At 34.5% G+C, this 22,714-nt stretch overlaps 1 protein-coding gene across 5 annotated transcripts in view; it reads left to right on the forward strand.

Annotated features, from left to right (window-relative positions):
* The window catches only part of Mical (Molecule interacting with CasL), a 169,710-nt gene that overhangs the window by 92,184 nt on the left and 54,812 nt on the right, over window positions 1–22,714 (forward strand). For all 5 annotated transcript variants that reach the window (XM_074182065.1, XM_074182073.1, XM_074182075.1 and 2 more), the window contains exons 5-9: window positions 5,167–5,525; window positions 5,580–5,837; window positions 7,716–8,064; window positions 14,344–14,565; window positions 18,812–18,939. In XM_074182065.1, the coding sequence (XP_074038166.1) occupies window positions 5,167–5,525; window positions 5,580–5,837; window positions 7,716–8,064; window positions 14,344–14,565; window positions 18,812–18,939 (1,316 nt within the window). The remainder of the gene's footprint in view (window positions 1–5,166; window positions 5,526–5,579; window positions 5,838–7,715; window positions 8,065–14,343; window positions 14,566–18,811; window positions 18,940–22,714) is intronic.

The raw sequence follows: 22,714 nt of genomic DNA on the forward strand, positions 1-22,714 counted from the left end.
GTAGGTAGTTCGAGATATTGGTTCAGTCACACTATCCCATTCCAGTTCTTGAAAATCAGTCCCCTCTACCACAGTTTTGAGATACTTCATTTCCACAGCCTGTATTTTTCTTTTTTGCAAAACTAAAAAAGAAGGTGCTATTTCATATTTTTCCTGCTTTTTTATCATTCCTGTTGTTAGTTTATTATATCCTGGTGCTTTTTCATAAACCTTAATCATGATTCTCCTTTGTTTTTTCTTGTTCTGCGACTCGAATTTAGATACAAAAAGCTCGAAGAACCGAGCGAGACTCGGAGTGATTATATATTTATTTCGCGTGGGATTCCGCTTAGTTTTATTTAGCTCTCGCGCTATTTTGTAACAGAGAGAATCCACTTTTCGATTGCTTGTGAAATATAATAATCAACAGATCTTGAAGTCACACTCCGTGCATGATGCTGGCCTGTTTCCAAAGATTATTTTTAATATGTTTTCTCGGTGAGATGTAAATACACTCTGTGACACATTAATTTTTTTTATTTTATCCCCCCGTCGAAATGTTGGCGTTTCCTAGTTTTCTCTTATTTTTCGTTCTCGGATTGGTCGAATCATGTATGGGTCCAAAAACATTATATTCACGATCCTATACTAACTTCTGAACTATCTTTTGAACTGTCCATTCAAAAACAACCCAGATTTGCAAAGTATTAGTTTTTTCAAAAGTTTTGTCCGTTATTATGAGTCGACTTCAAATTGTAATATAGTGCATTTCTTTAATGTCCCCCCCCCCTTTTATTTTTTGAACAGGTCAACTCGAAAAATTGAAATTTGGGATAATGAAATTGATGCATGAATACTTTATTTTGAAGTGAAATTAACAGATGAAACTTTCGAGATGGCGACTGGACGCCATCTGGGAAAAAATTAACTGGAAAAGGGGATCTTGTTACACCTCTTTTTGAAGCTCCTGACAAATGCTTCACAACCCTAGAATATAATTTCAATATATTTAAATACTACAAAATGTCGGAACTTTTAATAATTGCCTGAATACATTGACATTTAACTACATAATATGAGGTAATAAGCTTGAGGTCAGTTCAGAAGATGCTCTAAATGGTTGCCTTGAACTTCTTGACGTATGAACAGCTTATCCGATATTTTACGCCGAACATTTTCGAACACGGTAACATCAATATTTCTACAAATATTTATTATTCTCTGCCGTATATCCATTATTGAAGCAGGTTCAGTTTCGTACACCTTTTGCGTCAAATAGCCCCATAAAGAAGTCCAAAGGTGTCAATCTGGCGAGCGGGCTGGCCATTCTGTAGAACCTCGACGGCCAATCCAGCGACCGGCAAAACTAGTATCCAAATAATTTCTTACTTGTCTGGAGTAATGTGGTTGTGCTCTATCTTGTTGGAATACAATATTCATATCGAATTCATTAGGATTCGCTTCGACGATTTCAGTGATGAGAGGGTCAACATTAGTTTCCATCATATTCAAATACAGTTTCCCTGTTAAATTTTGATCAATAAATAGAGCTCCTACAATATGTTTTCCCAATATTCCTGTGTCTCTTCAATAACGGAAATTTTGTCTGTGAACATTGCCATTAAAAAAAATGTACATTCGTCACTAAAATAAATATTGTTGAGATAGGTAGGATGCCTTGCAATGGTTTCCGTCACGATTTCGCAAAATTATGTTCTTCGATCAGGGTCATCTTCAGTTAATTGGGGTACCATTTTAATTTTGTAAGGATGATACCTATTCCTCTTCAAAAGTCTCCAAACAGAAGGAGACACCTCACAAACATTCGCGACGGAATAAGTAGACTGTTCAGGATTTACTACCATCTCACCAATTATTGCACTTGCTGTTCTTCCTGAATGGACGGATGATCTAGGGGCTCTTTGTTATGTACTTAACAAACCTTATCGTGTTGTTGGAATTGCCATATGGCAGATAAAAAGGAATATTGTTAGAAATATCGATATTAATGTGTTTGTCTTCAGAATATTATAAAATGTTCCTCCATTTTGTAGTAGGTGAAGATATTGACTTCATATTCTAGGGTTGTGAAGTATTCGCCAAGAGCTTCAAAATGATGTGTCACGAGACCCCCCTTTCCATTTAATTTTTTTTCCAAGATGGCGCCCAGTTGCCATCTTGAAAGTTTCATCTGTCAATTTCACTTCAAAATAAAGTATTCATGCATTAATTCCGTTATCCCAAATTTAAATTTTTTGAGTTGATCCGTTCAAAAAATAAAAGGGGGGGACATTAAAGAAATGCACTGTATTAATTAGTTTATCATTTCTGAGTACGATCATTAAACTTCTCTATGTTATTCCAACTCCTGTGGCTGTTTTAAAAACAGGTAGCTCAAAAGTTATTTTTTGTCACCAAAAAGTTTATAACGATCGTGGCCTCTTCACGAAACTCCGATATTAGGGTGGGTACACACTAACTACACCGTAAGGGAAGTGATCATTGGGTGCGACAGTCATATGTCTCAAGAAGACGCAATGAACCAAGAATAGCAACAAGCGGGTATGATCTTAAGGTTCGAGAGTAGGGAGGGTATCATTCCACCGAGGACTCCAGTAGTCAGTACAACCATTTTAACAAAGTGGTCAGGGTATTGTCTGCGGATTTCTAAAAAAAAAATCTTGACATTTCATCAGTTTTTTCCTCACTTCTCATTCCTCATTACGAATTCAATATCCCCGGTTCATAAGGCGGCACCATTGTCTCGTCAATATCGTAGGAGTGCCGAAGATACAGACTCTTAGGGTCCTTTATGGATATAGGCTGGACATCACGAGGCTTTGGTAGAATAAAGTATTGAAGACACCATCGTGGCAGGATATTATGAACCCCACAGTTTTCGGCTCAGCCCACTGACCTGAAGAATGCAAAGGGTGGGTGATGATCCAAGGTCTTCGTGTTGCTGAAGAAAAAAAACCCATGCTTTGGCTCATTTTTTTGGGTAGCTACGAAAGTATATACGTGTTTGCGATTTTGTGACAGAGTTGTTGCCACCTCATCCAATGTCAAAAATTTAACCTACTTTGGTGACTTTTCGGACAGCTGTCTTGAAAAAGAATGCTCCAATGGATGTTCTGCCACGGTCGCGGACTATGGGACCATGCAGAGAGAGGAAGAGAGAAATACATTTTTTCATTTCGGACTTTCACTGTCGAATGTAATATAAATTGATTTGAAATTCCTGAAAGAACCGGTAAAAAATTAAAAAGATTAACCGAAATCCAGATTTTTTCAGGGATTTCAAATCAATTCATATTATATTAGACAATGGAAGTCTGAACTGATGAAATACACCACGAACCATTGTCAACCACCTCCAAACAAAAGAGAGAAATACGTTTATTGTCCTAAGAAAAAGTTTCTGTTGACAAACGTTTTTGAACTCTGTTGAAATTGTATAAAAGTAGTACCTAAAATATTATCTATATAAAATAGAATGTCAGACACATTAATACAGAGCAAATGGAATGCTATACATTTTTTTTTGAAAATATATGTTATAGCGAGAAACTATAAGTGAAATTTAGCTATGACAATTTGCCGTTAGATGGTAGGAAGATAGAAGAAACGACTTGCACTAAATTTCTTGGTCTGCATATTGACAATAAATTAAAATTTAAAAAAAATCACATCTTTATACACAAAATTGGCTTCAGGATCATTTACTGTCAGAATTGTCTCCAATGAACTTGATATATTCACTGCTAGATCGACTTACTTTGCCCTAGTAGAGTCTCATCTAAGGTATGGCATTGCATTTTGGGGATTCTGTAGTAAACAACTATTGAATCAGGTCTTTGTGTTGCGGTTTTTATGTGGGGCAAACCATAGGGATAGTTGTAGACAACTTTTCGTTAAATACCGAATCCTCACTCTATTCAGCATCTTTATTCTCGAAGTTGTTTGCCTGATTCATGAAAGATATAACGCTGATTCTCCAGATACACATAGCATCCACAACACAAGACAGAAAGAACAGTAGTAATAATATCCATATGCCAATACCCAGATTGACCAACAAAACACTCTAATATGTACGAAGCGAAAAAAATGTTCAACCATTTACCTCAGGTAGTTAGCGATATAATAGAGCAGAGACATTTCAGGGAGTCGGTCAAAAATATACTGCTCATGAAAGCTTATTATAGCCTGCAGGAATATTATGATGACAAATTGTAAATATTCTCAGTGTTCTGACAAGATAAGCTTAACAATATTATGTATTAATGATCATGTTTTTATCATTGGCACTGCCATATCTTATTTGTGCATCTACAAAGGCAAAGTAAGCAGATCTTGCTAAGGTTCTACCTAGTTCTCTTGAAACTGACTTGACTTAGCTCAATAATATTATCCTCGAATTTAAGTTTATTGTCTATAATGAAGTCCTAAGAATTTAGAGGACAATTTTACCTCGAGAATGTTGTTATTCAATCTAAGCTGTAGAGTTCACATTTGATGCTGTTTTATCGAAGTTTAAAGAACGCTTGTTTTGAGTCACATCAGCTCTTTATCTTTTCCACGTCTTCAGTGGTATCTTGTGCTAAAGTTGTGGGATTTTTTCCCTGCCATAGCAACGTGGTGTCATCTGCAGATCCATATGGCTTCACAGGCACCATCTAGCACCGTTCTGTTGTGTAGTATAACTGTGGAATAGACAATCGAATGCAAACTCTCATAGAGATTCATGTTTTCGGGTCTTAACATCAAGTAAACGCAGGTCCTTTCTCATTCTTTCAATACACCAAAGCAGTAAAGTAAGATCGGAATGGCAAACATATTTGCAGCAACTTTGTTTTTCTGAGCGTTCTGAGGACGAGATCTGTTGTTGGAGAAAGTTCTTTACAGAGGTTTCCTCTCATGAGTCGCTTTGTTCCACCCCGAGATAAGTATACGTCTCTCTGGCATCCAGATGGCGCAGAATGCTTCCGTCCAGAAGCTGCACATACTGGGTGTAATTACCACAACATCCTCTTTCGAGATGAACTCTCCCACCACTCTAAAGGATTGATTATTTTATTACTATTTGATATTATTAAGCGTCAATCAATGTTTTGTTGAATAAACTCAAGGGAGTCTTTGACCTGATCCGTAATTCAGTAGTCCAATATGCATTTTTTTTTTCAGAGACAGGTTGGCGAGCTGAATTCAAGCCGGCAAACCATCCAGTGTCTCTGTACGAATTTGATGTGATAATCGGAGCGGACGGCAAAAGGAACACTCTACAGGGTTTTTCTCGTAAGGAATTCAGAGGCAAACTTGCTATTGCGATAACTGCCAATTTTATAAATAAGAAGACCGAAGCGGAGGCTCGCGTCGAAGAAATCAGTGGTGTGGCCTTCATATTCAATCAGAAATTTTTTAAGGATTTGCTCGCGGAGACGAGAATAGATTTGGAGAATATAGTTTATTACAAAGATGATACTCATTATTTCGTTATGACTGCTAAGAAAGCTAGTTTGATTGAGAAGGGGGTGATAAAGCAGGTTAGTTGAGCTTCATTCATTTTATTTATTCAGCTTCCTTGATTATCTTCCTAGGATTTAGCGGATACTGAGAGACTTCTAGCACCGGAGAACGTAGACAGAGAGGCCTTGCAGCAGTACGCTATTGAAGCTGCTAATTTCAGTACGAATTATCAAATGCCTAATTTAGAATTTGCAGTGAATCATTATGGCCAGCCAGATATTGCGATGTTCGACTTTACTTCAATGTATGCAGCAGAGAACGCTTCCAAAGTACTCGAACGAAACGGCCATCGATTACTTATGATATTAGTGGGGGATAGCTTACTAGAGGTAAGAATTTCAAATGAGCAACTTAGTCTCTAGAGGTGTTAACTTGATTATTATTTGGCATCAAATCAGTTCGATAAAGTAGGATGGATAACTAGGGTTATAATGGATTGATTACATCAGTAATATGGAACGCCGTTTTACTTTTTATTGTCACAAATATTCATTCAACTAACAATTTATTTGTTTGAATTCAATTGATTCATGCATTTGTTCGACACATTAAAAACGATTGTTCGCGAAATGTGTTCTGTTTTAAATGACACTTGATTTGAAATGAATTAATTTGTTTGATGAAAAGTTGCGAACAGTTATAATATAGATTCATTGTTTGAAATTTTTGGAAGTAAATGTTTGTCATACATACTTTTTTTGTAACTATCGAATAATTTACTACAATTTCTGTGAAACATGATAATTATAGTTACATTGATTAAAACAATTGTTGATAATTTTGATTCGGCGCTAGCGTCGAGCGGATTTTTGCAGAAACTGAATTTTTAAATCTGGCAACATGATAGTCTAGTAATAGTAACACAATATTCCGTCCGACCGCAGCGCCGAATAAAAATGTTCAACAATCAATTTATTTCATGTATCACCTAAAAGCAACAGTCAAAACAATTTATTTTCACAAAATACCAATAGAAAGTAAAACGGCGTGCCACGCCGTTTTACTTTTTATTAATATTCCTTTGAAATGAGCTGAATTATTTTGTTTGTTGAATTTCAGTGATACATGAATTAAATTGATGGTTGATAATTTTTATTGGGCGCCACGGTTGAACGGCGTTTTGTCGTACTATAAATGAACTAGCATGTTGCCATATGTAAGTAACACTTGAAGTTCTTGATAAATCCGCTCGATACCAGCGCCGAATTGAAATTATCAACAATCGTTTTAAATGTATCTTTCAAATACAACAAACTTTTTGAATCATCAAAAAATTTAATTCTTTGTCAGAAATTAGCTTTTTAAAAAGATTGATGAAATAAAATGATACTTGCTTCAGAATGTTTTGCACAAAAGTTGTAACCAAATTTTAAATAGAAGTGAATATTGTAAATATTTAATACTTTCAATAAAATGGAAATATAACAATCTTTATTATTCATAGAAACATATTCAGTATGAAAAGTTAATTTGCTATATTTTCAGACAAACGAAAGTCTATTTTCATTACCAACAATGTTTCATGGGAAAACTTTGACAGTCATTCAAATATATTCATTAAAATTTTATTCCCAAACTTACTTTTAGAAAGTGAATTTAAAGTTTCATTATAATTCAACAGTCATATAAATAACTAACATTTTATTCAAAGGTCAAATCTATATGCGGAATTGAAACGTTTGTTGAATTTACTTGAATAATAGATTCCATTGACTGTTTAATAAAAATGTTTGTTCATTGCTGAGTTGAAATATATGTATATAGATTATTTTTCAGCAAAATATATAGTAAATTGGCATTCCATTTTTCAATACTCTGAAACAATATTTTTCTTCGGAATCAATAAAAGCTTCATTATAAATCAAGTTTCATTTAAAATAGAACAAATTTTGCGAATAATCGTTTCTAATGTGCCCAACAAATGCGATAATCAATTAAATTCAAACAAATAAATTGTTAGTTAAATAAATTGAGGAATGAATATTTGTGACAATAAAAAGTAAAACGGCGTTCCATACAGTAATGAGATAAATTAGATTTGAATGAAAGTAACTGATCATATAAAATTTTATTTATTTTTGAATGTTATGTCGGAGAATTTTTTTTATGTTTGAAAAATCTTAACGGCCTAGATAAATATTTTCAAAAACTGATACCCAGATCCAAACAATTTCCATATCATCAACCGTTGATTGTGTCTTTTACAGCCGTTCTGGCCAACGGGATCAGGATGTGCAAGAGGTTTTCTTTCATCTCTTGACGCCGCTTGGGCCATTAGATGTTGGTCGATGAGCTCTTACAGTCCCTTAGAAGTTATAGCGGAGCGAGAATCCATTTATAGACTACTTGCTCAAACAACACCGGATAATCTCAACAAAGGCTGGAAATCCTACACCGTCGATCCTTCCACGAGATATCCGAACCTCAATAAGAGTGTCGTAATGCCTCACCAAGTGGTCTGCCTCTACGACACGGATAATCCTAATAGCATCGATAGGATGAAGCGAATTTCGGATGAGAAACCCACCGACGTTCCTAAGAAGAAGAAGAGGAGAGGTAAATTTTTCTGGAGATTGTTGGGGATCTTTAGTAGTAAGAAAAACAAATCAAAAAAATAATCGCCGACCTGTGTTCACCTGTTCATTGCTCAAATTCATTATTGATGGTTTTATGGATTTTGAAGTGTTTGTTTGTTTGGCAACGTGTCATAATTTGTGTGTTTTTGAAAGTTTTGAATAAAGTTGCGTAGCAGTAGTTTTATTCATTTCACTTTTGCCGTTTCATTCGCTTTCTTTTCCCAGTCTCCCAGCGTAACAGATGATCTCAGCCCTCTCTCACTCAGTTTACTTTCACATTTTGTCCTGTTTTGTCTATACGTTTCCATGTCATTTGTTTGCCCACAATCACCTGTTTTGTCTATTTGTTTCTAAATGCTACTGCAGCCACTTCTTGAAAATCTTCTCTTCGCTACAATGTCCTTCTAACTCATCTTTTTCCTTCTCTCTGATCCTGATACATAAAAATTCATCAATGTGTTTCTTGAAGTAATTTCATGTTCATTCTCATTCACAGCATATCACCGAACTAAAGATTTCTCCAAGCTTGTAGTTGCTACATCATTATTGGACATCATAAAAAACACCATTCATTTATTTCAAAGTATAACTAGTACAATCATGATAATATTCGATATTTCTAATGATTTGAAATCAAAATTTTGAAAGTGATATATCAAATCGCTACTGTTAGTGCAAAAGGTCATTCATTCTATTAGGAAATGACTAGTCAGCATCATATCATCATGATGGTGACTAGGTTAGCGAAACGCACGTCGAGAGACAGTAATTTTGTTCTGGTGTGGTAAAAATGTTTTTTATACAGGGTGGGGCACCGAAAACGAAACAGATCGACCTCTTGCAGGGAATAAACTGTTCCGTATTCCAAATTATGATACTTCATTCGCAAGCTAATTTGACATAGATTCGGTGACAATGCATTATGGAGTTTTTCTAGGGGAAAAACAAGATGGCGGCTTCACAATGGCGGACAAGATTTGTAATTATGGTTCGATTTAACCTGACACCGAAAACGAATTCTTCAAAACACATGTGTTGTGAACATAATGCAAAAACACGTCAATTTTAATTCCAAGGTTTTTTATTATACCAATACATAGGTGTAGTAAGTCAATTGTTATTCCAAAGGTACGAATGCCATCAAATAACTTCAGAAAAGCTCAAAAACGTCAGACGGCATTTCGAGAATAACTTATACTCATTTATGGCAGTTCATGGCGAACACTTTGAGCATCTACTGTGAATTAAAGTAGTTTGCGATGATTAGATTATGTAATTTTTTCAATTGTTGTTCTATTTTCGTGAATTGTTCACATTACCTTTCAAATAAAATGTGGATTGAAAAACGAAACAGTTGTTTTTCCTGCAATAGAGCGTCAAACTGAAAAGTTAAGTTGCGAACACTCACATGTCTGAATTCCTTATGGAATTACCTTTTCAATGCTGTGTCACACTTAAGTACTTTCCTTAATCAAATTGTATGAGTGAACAAGGGGTGGGGAGAGAAGTATGACAGTTGAAGTAACGATAGGATTTGTCCCCCTTGGATTTAAAATTTACGTGTTTTTGCTCTATGTTCACAACACATGTGTTTTGAAGAATTCGTTTTTGGTGTCTGGTTAAATCGAACCATAATTACAAATTTCGTCCGCCATTTTGGAGCCACCATCTTGAAAATTGAAAAACAATTCATAATTTCCGACCCTGAAAACCACCACTTATCAATTTTGAATCAAATCGGACCATAATTGTCACCGAATTTATGTCAAATTAACTTGCGAATGAAGTATCATAATTTGGAATACGGGACAGTTTTTTTCCCGCAAGAAGGCGCCAAAATCGAAAAGTTAGGTAGCTAAAATGAACATGGCTGCATTCCTTATGAAATTACCTTTTTAACGATGTATCACACTTACTACTTTCCCTATTCAAATTGTTTTGGTGATAGCCACCGAGTGATACGAGGGGAGGTATGACAGTTGAGGTTATGATAGGAAGATGTCCCCCTTGGATTACAAATCGACGTGTTTTTGCATTTTTTTCAGAACACGTGTTTTGAAGGTATTCGATCTCTTTCGTTTTCGGTGCCCCACCCTGTAGATTAATTTCACGCCAGAAGTTCCAATTCTACCTAACATAAAAAGGTCATATGTAAAAATTGAACACTTTACTGGAGGTCATAAAAACTAATTATTTCTCATTTCAATTGGCATAATTTCGTACAGTGCATTTCTTTAATGCCCCCCCCTTTTAGTTTTTGAACTGATCAACTCAAAGAATTGAAATTTGAGATAATGAAATTAATGCATGAATACTTTATTTTGAAGTGAAATTAACAGATGAAACTTTAAAGATGGCTACTGGGTGCCATCTGGGAAAAAAATTAAATGGAAATATGGGGTCTTGTGACAAATCTTTTTGAAGCTCCTGATAAATGCTTCACAACCCTAGAATATAATGGCAATATCTTCAACTACTACAAAATGGCAGAACTTTAAATAATTGCCTGAATACATTGGCATTTAACTACATAATATGAGGTAATAAGCTTGAGGTCAGTTCGGAAGATGCTCGAAATAGTTGCCTTGAACTTCTTGACATGTGAACAGCCTATCCGATATTTCACGTCGAACATTTTCGAACACAGTAACGTCGATATCTCTACAAATATTTATTATTGTCTGCCGTATATCCAATATTGAAGCAGGTTCAGTTTCGTACACCTTTTGCTTCGAATAGCCCCATAAAAAAAGTCCAAAGGTTTCAAATCTGGCGAGCGGTCTGGCCATTCTGCAAAACCTCGATGGCCAATCCAAAGACTAGGAAAAGTAGTATCCAAATAGTCTGAAGTAATGTGTTAGTGCTCCATCTTGTTGGAATACAATATCCATATCGAATTCATTAGGATTCGCTTCGACGATTTCAATGATGAGAGGGTCAACAGTAGTTTCCGGCATATTCAAATGCGGTTCCCCTAATAAATTTTGATCAATAAATAGAGGTCCTACAATATGGTTTCCCAGAATTCCTGCTCAAACGTTATTTTTTTTCTGGATATTGGGTATGTGTTTCCGGGAAAACGTGTCACTCCAATAACGGCAATTTTGTCTGTGGACATTGCCGTTTGAAACAAATATTGTGGGAATATTTCTAGAAATATCGATATTAATATGTTTGTCTTCAGGAAATTATTGAATATTCCGCCATTTTGTAGTAGGTGAAGATATTGATTTCATATTCTAGGGTTGTGAAGTATTCGTCAGGAGCTTCAAAATGATGTGTCACAAGACCCCCCTTTCCATTTAATTTTTTTCCCAGTCGCTATCTTAAAAATTTCATTATCCCAAATTTCAATTTTTTGTGTTGACCCGTTCAAAAAATAAGAAAGGGGGACATTAAAGAAATGCACTGTATGATATGAAATGGTGATAAGGAAATTATCAGTTTTCATGGTCTCCAGTAGAGTGCATAATTTTTACATACGACCTTTTGCACTAACAATAGTGAAATCCAATTCACCTACTTGTTAACTTTCGAATGATAAGATATTTTTCTATATCCTTGCTTTTTTCAATCCAATCACAATTTAGGCTTTGCATCATTCGAAATTTGTTCACTGTTTAATGTATTTTTCACTCGTCTCGTTATGACACACAGTCTGTATTACGAGCAAGGTTTTATACATTTTAAACGCCTCTAGCTCAATAATTCTTGATTGAACTGATAAAGAAAATACAAAATTTTACACTCTTTCATGATTTTCAAGTCTATTGAGTTGACATTAGAATATTACATTTCAATATTCAAACATTGCTATGGTATTGAATTAATTGGTGAAACAACAAAGGTGAGTGTTGAAGCAATCTCAAGAATTGAACCTATTTGATTATCAAGAACTGATTGATTTTCACTTAATTGAAAGCTCAGTTGCCATTATTTGGGATCTTAGATTCAAAACTCATATTCTCAGTATCAACTACTTTGATGAATGGAAATCATCTTTCAACTCCTATATTGGCCCTTACAATTTTTAGATCAGTGAGTATCGTAGGTGAGTATAAATTAGTATTTGGGGTCGCCCAAGAAGTGGTTTTCAATTCCAAAATTTCTAATTCGTTAGCCTCTGTGTGAAAGTGAAGCATCATGAAATTGGCTATTAGCTAACACCTAAAGTTTTTCAGCTTGAGTTTGGTTTTTGGGTTGAATAACTATGAACTATTTTTTATATAATTATTTTTTACAAGAGATTCGAAATTATATAACTCAACAAACTTGATTTTAGAAGTGTGTATTTTGAAACTAACTGGCATTTTCACTCTAATATTTACATGAGAAAATGTAAATGTTGATTTACTAAAAAGTGTGAATTAAATTGAAAGTTGTGAATATAAGTTTTGAATCTATATTCCTCATCATTTTAATAAACTGGTCCTAATAATAAATTTTAAAAGAAATGTAATATTTTATTCAAATACCAAAGTTTGAAATTTCTATGTGTAATTAACAATAAATGTTGCAAAAATTAAGAGTTTTTTTTTAGTTGAAGTGCTAACTCATTTACAATTTGCCATGTGTTTTATTTGTTGCTGTAATTTTTCAATTGATGGTATGTAAAATTAGATGCATATTCAAACGGCGTTTCGTGAAGATTCCATAATATTTGAGGTCTGTTCAAAAAATAAGGTATATTTTCATTCATCTCAAAAAACATTTATTTATTCATTCATTTTTATTTTGTCCCCCCTACTTTTATGTCGTCGAGCTCAATCGTCGCAGAACGGCGTCGTAAATCAGTTGATACTTTGTTATAACGTGGACTGTAAATCTTTTTTTTTTGGCAAATATGTTGTGATTGAAAATAATTCAGCCCTGACGAATCCTAATTCCATTTTTTTTTTCAAATTATTCTGGGATGAGCCACATGAAATCATGTGTTTTACGACCATCTAGGTTCGGTAAATTATTTTCAGTTTCAAACTCTGATTCGTTTTTCAAAAACAACAACGAGAATTTCACGAAACGTTTCGTCAATGTTTATCATTTGTAATATTGGCTAGCGCCCTTATGGGTAGCGTTTGAATATTTTAATAATGTCCTATAATGTCTGTTTATTGATAAAAACCCCTTTAGAAATCAAAACCAATATGGGTTTTCTACTTCTCCATCAGTGAACAAACAATATGGGTACCTTTCAAAGAAAGGAAAAAAGGAGAGCAACTACAATGAAGACTCCTTATAAAGATACAAAAAGCATGCACAGAAGTTTCTCTCGGATGTAAACTGGAAAAAATCTTTCAAAACAACTGCTTTCACACAAACGTTGAATTATACGAGAATAACTTTTTCCCATTCAGTTTGTAATACAAACATTCTTTATGAAATTGAAACAGATATCGTTTATATTACCGTTACGTGATATGATATATATTATGAAAGAGTATTGATATGAAATATCTCTCACATGCAATACTATCATCCTCATTGGTGTACTTCGGAGTTTCGGGACAAGTCACTTGTTTTATCACCTCATCAGCACCGTTCTAAGTAATATTCAAGATTAAGCACATTACGACTTTCCAAAACAATCAAACCTGCTCGTATTTTGGTGACATTCTTACGGTTAGGTATTCCAGCCATTGGAATTTAATTTGAAAGAAACTTCTGTGTATGCTCACATAGCTTTATAAAGAGTTCTTTGTTGTAGTTGTTTTCTTTCTTCCTTTTTTTGTAAGTTTCCTTCGTTTTATTCTTCATTGCCAAAAAAAGTATTTTTCCAAAAAATTAATTAATCCTTGAAATATTTTTTCCATTTTTGGTTCAAAATTTTATTTTATCTCTTGCTTCTCCTGCTTCAGTTGAGTTCAAATGACAGGCATTTCAAAAATTATGTTTTATCTTCAGTCCATCATGTTTATTATTACTCCTCTATTTAGCACAAAAACGCTAATAATAATATTTGAAGATTATATAAATTATAACTATAAGACGATATTGGCAAAACTGTAACTATCCTTAAGTTAACTCTGTTAGAAATATTCTTAATATTAATTTCTTCCACAAAATAAGTGGAGATCACAGTAAAAAGTTTGTTTTTTGCATACCTTATTGAAGGAAAGAAAAAATTGTAACGTTTTTCCTTTTTAAAAAAATCAAGGCACCATGTTCCTTTTTGCTGCTGTGTCCAGGCTGTTATTGGCTCCTCTTGTTTGCTCTGTTTACATGAACCAGTTGACAACTCATGAGTCATGTGTGCTTTTAGGTAACATCGATAACGAATTATTGCTCAATTGGTTGACACAACAGCTCAAATGGGAAGAAAGCATCGTTATAAGTGACATCAACTCAGTCTTCAGAAGCGGCAAAGTTTTATGTGCAATAATACACCACTACAGGCCTGATCTTCTAGACTACAGTGCAATCAAGAATGACGAACCTACCAAGAATAATCAAATAGCTATCGATTTGCTAGAGAAGGAGTTGGGTAAGTTCTAGTATGTATAAGTGGAAAAGGTAACACCGTCTGCTGAGTTTACTGGGGTACATATTGTTACTGGAATATCTGACTTTGAAATTCAGTATTATAATTGTTGCTCCTTCATAAATTTGCATTTAGTTCGTCAAGTGAAAAGTGAGGTCAAATAAATATTCAAAATATTTACCTCTCTTGACGTTTCAGTAAAGCTCAAGGTTGAGCTGTTAATACCGCATTGCAAAAAGAGAAATGAAACTTTCTATGTTTTTCCACCATTTTTTATCACTATTCCGACCTGAGTGAAACATTTTTTTTTGCTACAGATATGTAGACGATATTCTTGCGTGTTTCAAAGGTACTATACGACAACCGAACCAATTAATGATATGTATGAGAAATTAAAAAAAAACATTCAGTTCACACTCGAAACAGAGACCATTACACGTAATCATAGTGAATTTGAGTTCAATGTATTCAGAAAACTGAGCTACACAGACATTATAATCCCAAGTGATTTTTTCCATCCAGACAGTCATAAATTAGCAGCCTACAATTCAATTTTGCACAGAGCATTCTCACTGCCTTTGTCTGCTAACAATCTAGATAGGGACATTAAAAAAATTATAAAGATAGGACATAATAATGGTTTGAACGCAGACACAATGCAGAAGTTAGTCAGTAAACAAAGCCCTCGAATTTACATACAAATTAATATTATACCAGTAGGTCAAACAATCAGAAATCAAGAAGTTTGTAACTCTAACATAAATTGATAAAATAACAAGACAATTGCGGGTTTTTTCAGCAAAAACAAAGTGAAAGTGGCATTCAAACCACATGCCAGGTTAGCTAATTTCCCTTTTGATGCCAAAGACAAAATTGACAAGATGGAGAAATCTGGAGTTTAGGAGCTTAGGTGTCCGGAGTGTAATGGTTTTTATGTGGGACAATGTGGCCAAAATTTCTCAAAACAGTATGTTGAACATAAAAGGTCCTTTCATCAAACCATTCCTTGGAATGTAACCACAAATTCTTGAATCTAAACGATACGGAAATTTGGCACTATGCAATCAAGGGTTGGAAACTCAATTATTTGGAATTTTTGGAAATTCATAAGCATTGCAGATGTAACCTGCTAAATGATCAAATCGGTCCAGTTTACTCACTGGTTTTCAAATTAGCGTACCTACATTGTCACAGGTAAACAAAATTCAGGTACTCAATCAATATAAATGTAAATTACATTTGAAATCACTGAAAAACAGTAGGTAGTTGATGAAAATTGGATATGATAGGAGCACAAAATGAAGTAAATAAATATATGCTTTTTATAGTATAGATGAGTTTATAAGTAAAAATAAATGACCTGTCAAATTGAAAATAGGAGGAATGAGGAATCTAAATCATTTCCTCATTGTGTAAACTTTTTGTGCATTGTAAATATTTTGTTTTGTCCCATGTACACCTGATTTTTTGTGAATTTTACAAGTATAAGTTATATTATACAATCATATTTTTAAAATATTTTTATGTGTAAAAATGTGACGATTCAGTTTTCAGTCTGTCTTTTCATCATTTATTTTCTTAATGATTCTATTGTATTTAATTGACGTGCCAAATGTACACTATTGTATCAAATATTGGTAAATAAATATTCTATTCTATAAATGAAAAAACAGATCTGCATAGATACAGTATCTACATTGACGATAGTCACTCAGTAAAGTTAAAGTCAGACGCATCATAGTAAACATTCTCTGAGAGATGTTTTTTCAGTTTCCTTTTGAAATTAGGAAGGGTTGCATTTTCCATTGATTGGGACAGTGAATTGTACAATGAGTTACATCTCCTTTCTAATATTTGTTTTGGTGCTTTAATATTATCCTTATTCCTAGTATTATACGAATGGTTGTTTCCATTTGTCGTAAACTTTTGTAAATTTTCCTGAATGTGTATTAAATTGCACACAATTGCAGAGTTAATATATTGAACTTTATAAACCAATTCTTACAGCTCTCCATTTGAACTATTCCAGCTGAAGCTCTCTCTGATTGCTCGTTTTTGAATTGTAAATATTCTCAAGATGTGAATAGATATGCCCCAGTTTATCAATCCATAAGCTAGGGAACTATGAATGAAACATTGCATGATGAACAGTATGGGCAGCTTCATTACGGACTGCCTGATTGCATATACCTTGCATGATAGATTTTTTGCTTAGTTTATCAATACGGGTTCCCAAGTTAACTTTGAATCAATAGTTATACCAAGACATTTCACATTATCAGAGAGAACATAACTGTTTGGGCCTTGATTTTATTCACATTGAACCAGTCCGTAGCTTCCTGAATAACTCACTTTTCTCATTCTGAGACCTCTCAATATTTTTTCCCGAATGGCGAAGGAAGTGCCATTGGCGAATAACATTATGAACATTGTCATTGAATTTGGCAGGTCATTGATATACCTAAATCAAGAAAAGTAGTGGCCCAAGCACACTACCTTGAGGAACACCATTCAAGATCTTTTGTAAGCTACTGAGTTCTTCATTATATGATACACATTGCTTTTTCTCATTTAGGTATGATGCTAGCGGATCGTGTAGTATGCCTACAAAGACAAAGTGTTTTTGTGATAAAATATCAATAGAGACGCAGTTTAGATATATAAGGGCTGAAATTATCAATTATTCTCAGGTTTTTGTATTCGTTTGAAAACGTCCTTTCAGGACCAAACTTCAGTAACGTTAGTTACGAATACAAGTGGTAAAAAAACATAGAAAGTTTTATTTCTCATTTTTCATGAAGATCTTCTACCACATAGTAACGGCTACACCCATTAATTTATTTCATTGTAATTGAACGGCTCCAGTCTCAGACAAAGTTTTGGTTTTGTCCGTAAAACAGTTTTGATTAAACTTGTCTTTCAGTAATGAGAACCAATATTCCACGTCTAATGTCAGCGAGACCTTTTCTGGGAGCCATCTGACTTGTTTATTTCTACCAAGTCTCTGGAAAACATTGCAGTCGCATGAGTTTACTGCATTTGTCCCACATAACAATCAATCAATCAATCAATCAATCAACACTACTGGATTACCATTCCAACTATTCCTCAAAAATGTGGTTGTTTTCTAACAAGTTTTCATAAGGTTCGTTCCAACCAGCGTCAGAAACCGTTTCTGACAGTCAGGATTCTGCGCAGTAATGTGATTGCGTTCCAACGTGAGTTTCCAACCATTAGTAAACTATCAGTTTTCTGTTCCATCCAAGATTCAAACCTGTTCGAAATCTATCAGAATGGTTTGAGGATTATCTTCTAACCATCAATCTGACGCATGCGTATTCCGTATTACTGTTTCTGTTTTATGTTCATGCAACTTACAAACAACATAACCTGCAAAAATGTTATAAAATAAATTATGTATTTGCTGGCGCAGGAAAAATTGGGAATTCTTTAAGTGAACCTATAATATGAACATCTTTAATTACACAAATTAATTATTGCGGTGACCTCCCAGTTCCATGTTGATAAGTAAATAGAATAGAGATATAAAATACTGCAACCTTCTTTTACTCTCCAGAAATACACTTGATTAGATTTATTTTTAAAGAATTGAAGGGGTTATATTTTTAGGAGTGACATTCGTTGTGGAATGTTTGAAATTCAAACTGAGTAGAGAAAAGTATCTTCTGTATAATTCAGTGTTCATATAGAAGTATTTGTTTCGAAAAAAAATTTTTTCTTTCGTGTAATTCAATGTTTATATGAAAGTAGCTGTTTCAGGAGGACATTCTTTCAGTTTGTGTCTGAAAGTTACTTCTTTGCATGATCTACACATCCATGTATAGAGTTACTTATTTTCAAATTGATTACTTCCTTCCTTTCTTTGGAAGATTCCCTCATACCCTTTTTTTGTATTAAGATGGAGTAATAGAAAGCCAAAAACTTTCTTTCCCAAATTATTTTTAAAGGTTATGTTGAAATTCTATGCCAAACTTCAGTTGAACTATCAGCTGTTCCAATCAGAAATTTCAAATTAATCAGAAACCAATATTTACCAGACATGCGCGTTGACAACGATTTACAAACAGTTGGAAATCTGTTTGTGACTCAAGGTTGGAACAAACCTATAGAGTTGAATCAATATTTCATTTTTTAAATTTATCAATAGTTTCTGGCATCTTCTGTCTATATCGATTCTTCTACATTGATATGAATGCTTTAGTATTTGAACCCTTCAACTGCATTGTAGGGATACCACCTCTTATGACGGGAGCGGATATAACCAATACAGATGACTACTTAACAATGGCCAGTTATCTCGCTGAAATATATGATGCATTCAGAGGTGAAATTCCTCACATAAGATTGCCGAAACTGGTAAGTATTATGCATGAAACTTTTTTTTTCTACTCCCTCCGTTTTAAACTATCCATTACGTGTACAACAGCAGGTAGGTAATGGCTCGTTTAGAATACACGTGTATTCTAAATTAATGGCGGCCACTTCGTAAGAAATTTTAAAAAATTATGAGATATGTAACATTCACTCCGATAAATATGATCTCTCGGGAATACATGCAATGGACGTGTTTCATGATTTTTGGTTTATGGTTCATTTGTTAGTAATTTCAAATTGAAAAATAGTGTACTTTGTTTCAGCTCTCTGAATAGCGTTGTTTTCCCGTAATTGATTAATAAAAATCGGATTTTCTAGGCCCGTGACGTCACGGGCCTAGTCCCGCTTCTTGTTCCATTGACCAATAGGAACAATACAAATAATGAACATTGCCAAATTGTAAAATGCACGGAGAGTATAAATAGTTTATGATTCATTCGTGATTCAAAGTAAAATTACACTCACTTCAGACAACTAAATCTAAGAAGAAAGTGTAAGAAATGCATTGGAAGGGAGAATTAATTATACATGGGATCCAAATAACACAAAACGCAATAAAAACTTTATTTTTGAAATATCTCCGGCAGTAGATATTTTCATGTTGAAATTCATAGAAATTTCAATAATGGAAGTGTATATGAACCCTTTAACGTTTAAATTCATGGAAAAATTCCCCATATGAAATAAAATATACTCGAAAACCATGGATCTAAATAAAATTTAACGAGCCATATTTTTAAATGGTTCTCGAAGACTCGTGAACCCTAATAAAATAAATCAATTATGCATTCATGCCACCCACCAAAAATGAGAAATTCAACGTTATATATTAGCCACATTGCCACCCAGTCAGCTATCTCTCTTGAATGTATGAGACAATGTACTCTTTGTAATGTTTCATAACTTCGTATTTTTCTTAAAAATAATTGACACTTGGCAACACCGCTGTAGACACGATCAATTTTATTGGTCAACAGACACGCGGCCAATTTAAACTCTTGCTTATCGAATTTTTCTTTTTTCTCCCAATATTAGGACCGTTTTTTTGTTGAATCAGCTATAAGTCTACCAATTTGTGACGTGCACAGATGTAAATATTGAAATGGTTTTGGTGCTCACATTAAGCAAAGTGGATATATGCAAGGTGTTCTCGCATCGTCAAATTGAAACTGGAGATTCCTCGATAAATAAACCATACTTTTGATTTTTTTTGTACCTCCATGCGCTATCTCAGCGATTCGCAATCGTCGCAAAACGCCGTCCTTTCATGGGTCTCTTTAATCTAAGGAACAGAAAAAAGTCGCAGGGGGCTAAATCGGGTGAATACGGTGGCTGAGGCATGATTACGGTGTTGTTTATGGCCAAAAAATTACGAACAATCAGTGACGTATAAGCAGGCGCATTATCTTGATGCAAAAGCCAGGAATTGTTTTTCCACAATATCGGACGTTTTCTTCGTATTAGTTCTCGCAAGCGGCGCGTAACTTCAAGATAATACTCCTTATTGACCATACGACCATGTGGCAAGAAGTGATGCACTACGCCATGGTAAATGAAGAAAACAGTGAGCAAAACTTTGACGTTTGATCGAACTTGACGTGCTTTTTTGGTCTTGGTTCTCCTGTGGTCTTCCATTGGGACAAATGGACTTTGGTTTCAATGTCATAACCATATACCCATAATTCGTCACTAGTTGCGACCCTCTCAAGCAAATCTGGGTAGCCGTTGACGTCATTCAACAATTCCTGAGCGATGCTCATGCGACGTTTTTTGTTGTCAAAATTCAGCAATTTTGGAACAAACTTCGCAGCCAGCTTCATGCCCAAAATTTTAGAAAAGTTTGTATGCCGTGAGTCAACCGATATTCCAACATCCCCAGTGACTCTGAAAGTGATTCGATAACTCTCAATAACAATTTAACTCTCAATAACAATTTTGATCACTGTCCCAACATTTTCATCGGTTGTTGGTATGCTGAGGCGACCAGGGCGAGCGTCGTCATTCACATTTTCTCAACCTTCTTTAAAGAGCTTGTACCAGTTTTTAAACATTTTTCTGGCTCAGAGTACAATCAAGGCATGCCACTGTCAACATTTCAAGTGTTTTTTAGCACTTAATTCCATTTTTTTATAAAATTTTATGCAAATTCCATTTTTTTGATACCAGAAAAGCGTCGTACACGCAAAGAAATTCTAACTTATATGCCTCTCACCAACAAACTAAACAGCTTAAACTGTGAACATTTGTTCAAGACAAGTGTACCAACATAAATAAAAATTAAAAAAATCGCTAATCGAATGTACGTAGCCCGCGAAATTTGAACATTCGCCTTATTTTTTCAACAGTCCACGTATATTGAGAAGGTTGCGAATAATATTTCATTCACGACAATGTTTCCTAATTATTTAGTTGATGATCTCCAGCACACGACTTTTGAACTTCAACGAAATAAAACGGATAAGGTTGATATTCTTTCATTATTTTATACAGTGCTTTTCTTTAATTTCACCCCCCCTTTTATTTTTTGAACGGGTCAGCTCAAAAAATTGAAATTTGGTATAATGAAACTTTTAAGATAGCGACTGGGGGCCATCTGGGAAAAAAAATTAAATGGAAAGGGAGGTTTTGTGACACATCTTTTTAATGATCCTGACAAATGCTTCACAACCCTAGAATATAATGTCAATATTTTCAACTACTATAAAATGGCGGTACTTTTAATAATTGTCTGAATACATTGATATTTAACTACATAATATGAGGTAGGTGATAAGCTTGAGGTCAGTTCAGACGATGATCGAAATGGTTGCCTTGAACTTCTTGACATATGAACAGCCTATCCGATATTTCATGCCAAACATTTTCGAACACAGTAACGTCAATATCTCTACAAATATTTATTAGTCTCTGCCGTATATCCAGTATTGAAGCAGGTCCAGTTTCGTACACCTTTTGCTTCAAATAGCTCCATGAAAAAAGTCCAAAGGTGTCAAATATGGCGAGCAGGCTGGCCATTCTGTAGGACCTCGACGGCCAATCCAACGACCGGGAAAAGTAATATCCAAATAGTTTCTTTCTTGTCTGGGGTAATGTGGTGATGTTCCATCTTGTTGGAATACAATATCCATATCGAATTCATTAGGATTCCCTTCGACGATTTCAGTGATGAGAGGGTCAACAGTAGTTTCCATCATATTCAAATACAGTTCCCCTGTTGAATTTTGATCAATAAATAGAGGTCCTACAATATGGTTTCCCAATATTCCTGCCCAAACGTTCATTTTCTAGATATTGGGTATGCGTTTCCCAGAAAACGTGAGGTTTGATGTCACTCCAATAACGGCAATTTTGTCTGTGAACATTGCCGTTTAAAAAAATGTACATTCGTCACTAAAACAAATATTGTGGAGATAGGTAGGATGCCTTGCAATGGTTTCCGTCATGATTTCGCAGAATTCTATTTTTTGATCAGGGTCACCTTCAGTTATCTGGTGCACCATTTTAATTTTGTTTGGATGATATCTATTCCTCTTCAAAAGTCTCCACACAGTAGAAGGAGGCACCTCACAAACATTCGTAACGGAATAAGAAGACTGTTCTGGATTTACTACCATCTCACCAATTATTTGCACTTGCTATTCTTCCGGAATGGACGGATGACCTGGGGGCTTTTTGTTATGTACACTACCGATAGTTGTGAATTTGGATACAAGTTCCCTCAAATATTTTCTACAGATAGGACGATTCGGAAAATGTT

Source organism: Leptinotarsa decemlineata, unplaced genomic scaffold (genome assembly GCF_025532065.1).
Source record: "Leptinotarsa decemlineata unplaced genomic scaffold, Ldec_3_MD MMD2_P_RNA_scaffold_2, whole genome shotgun sequence".
Classification (NCBI taxonomy): Eukaryota; Metazoa; Arthropoda; class Insecta; order Coleoptera; family Chrysomelidae; genus Leptinotarsa; species Leptinotarsa decemlineata.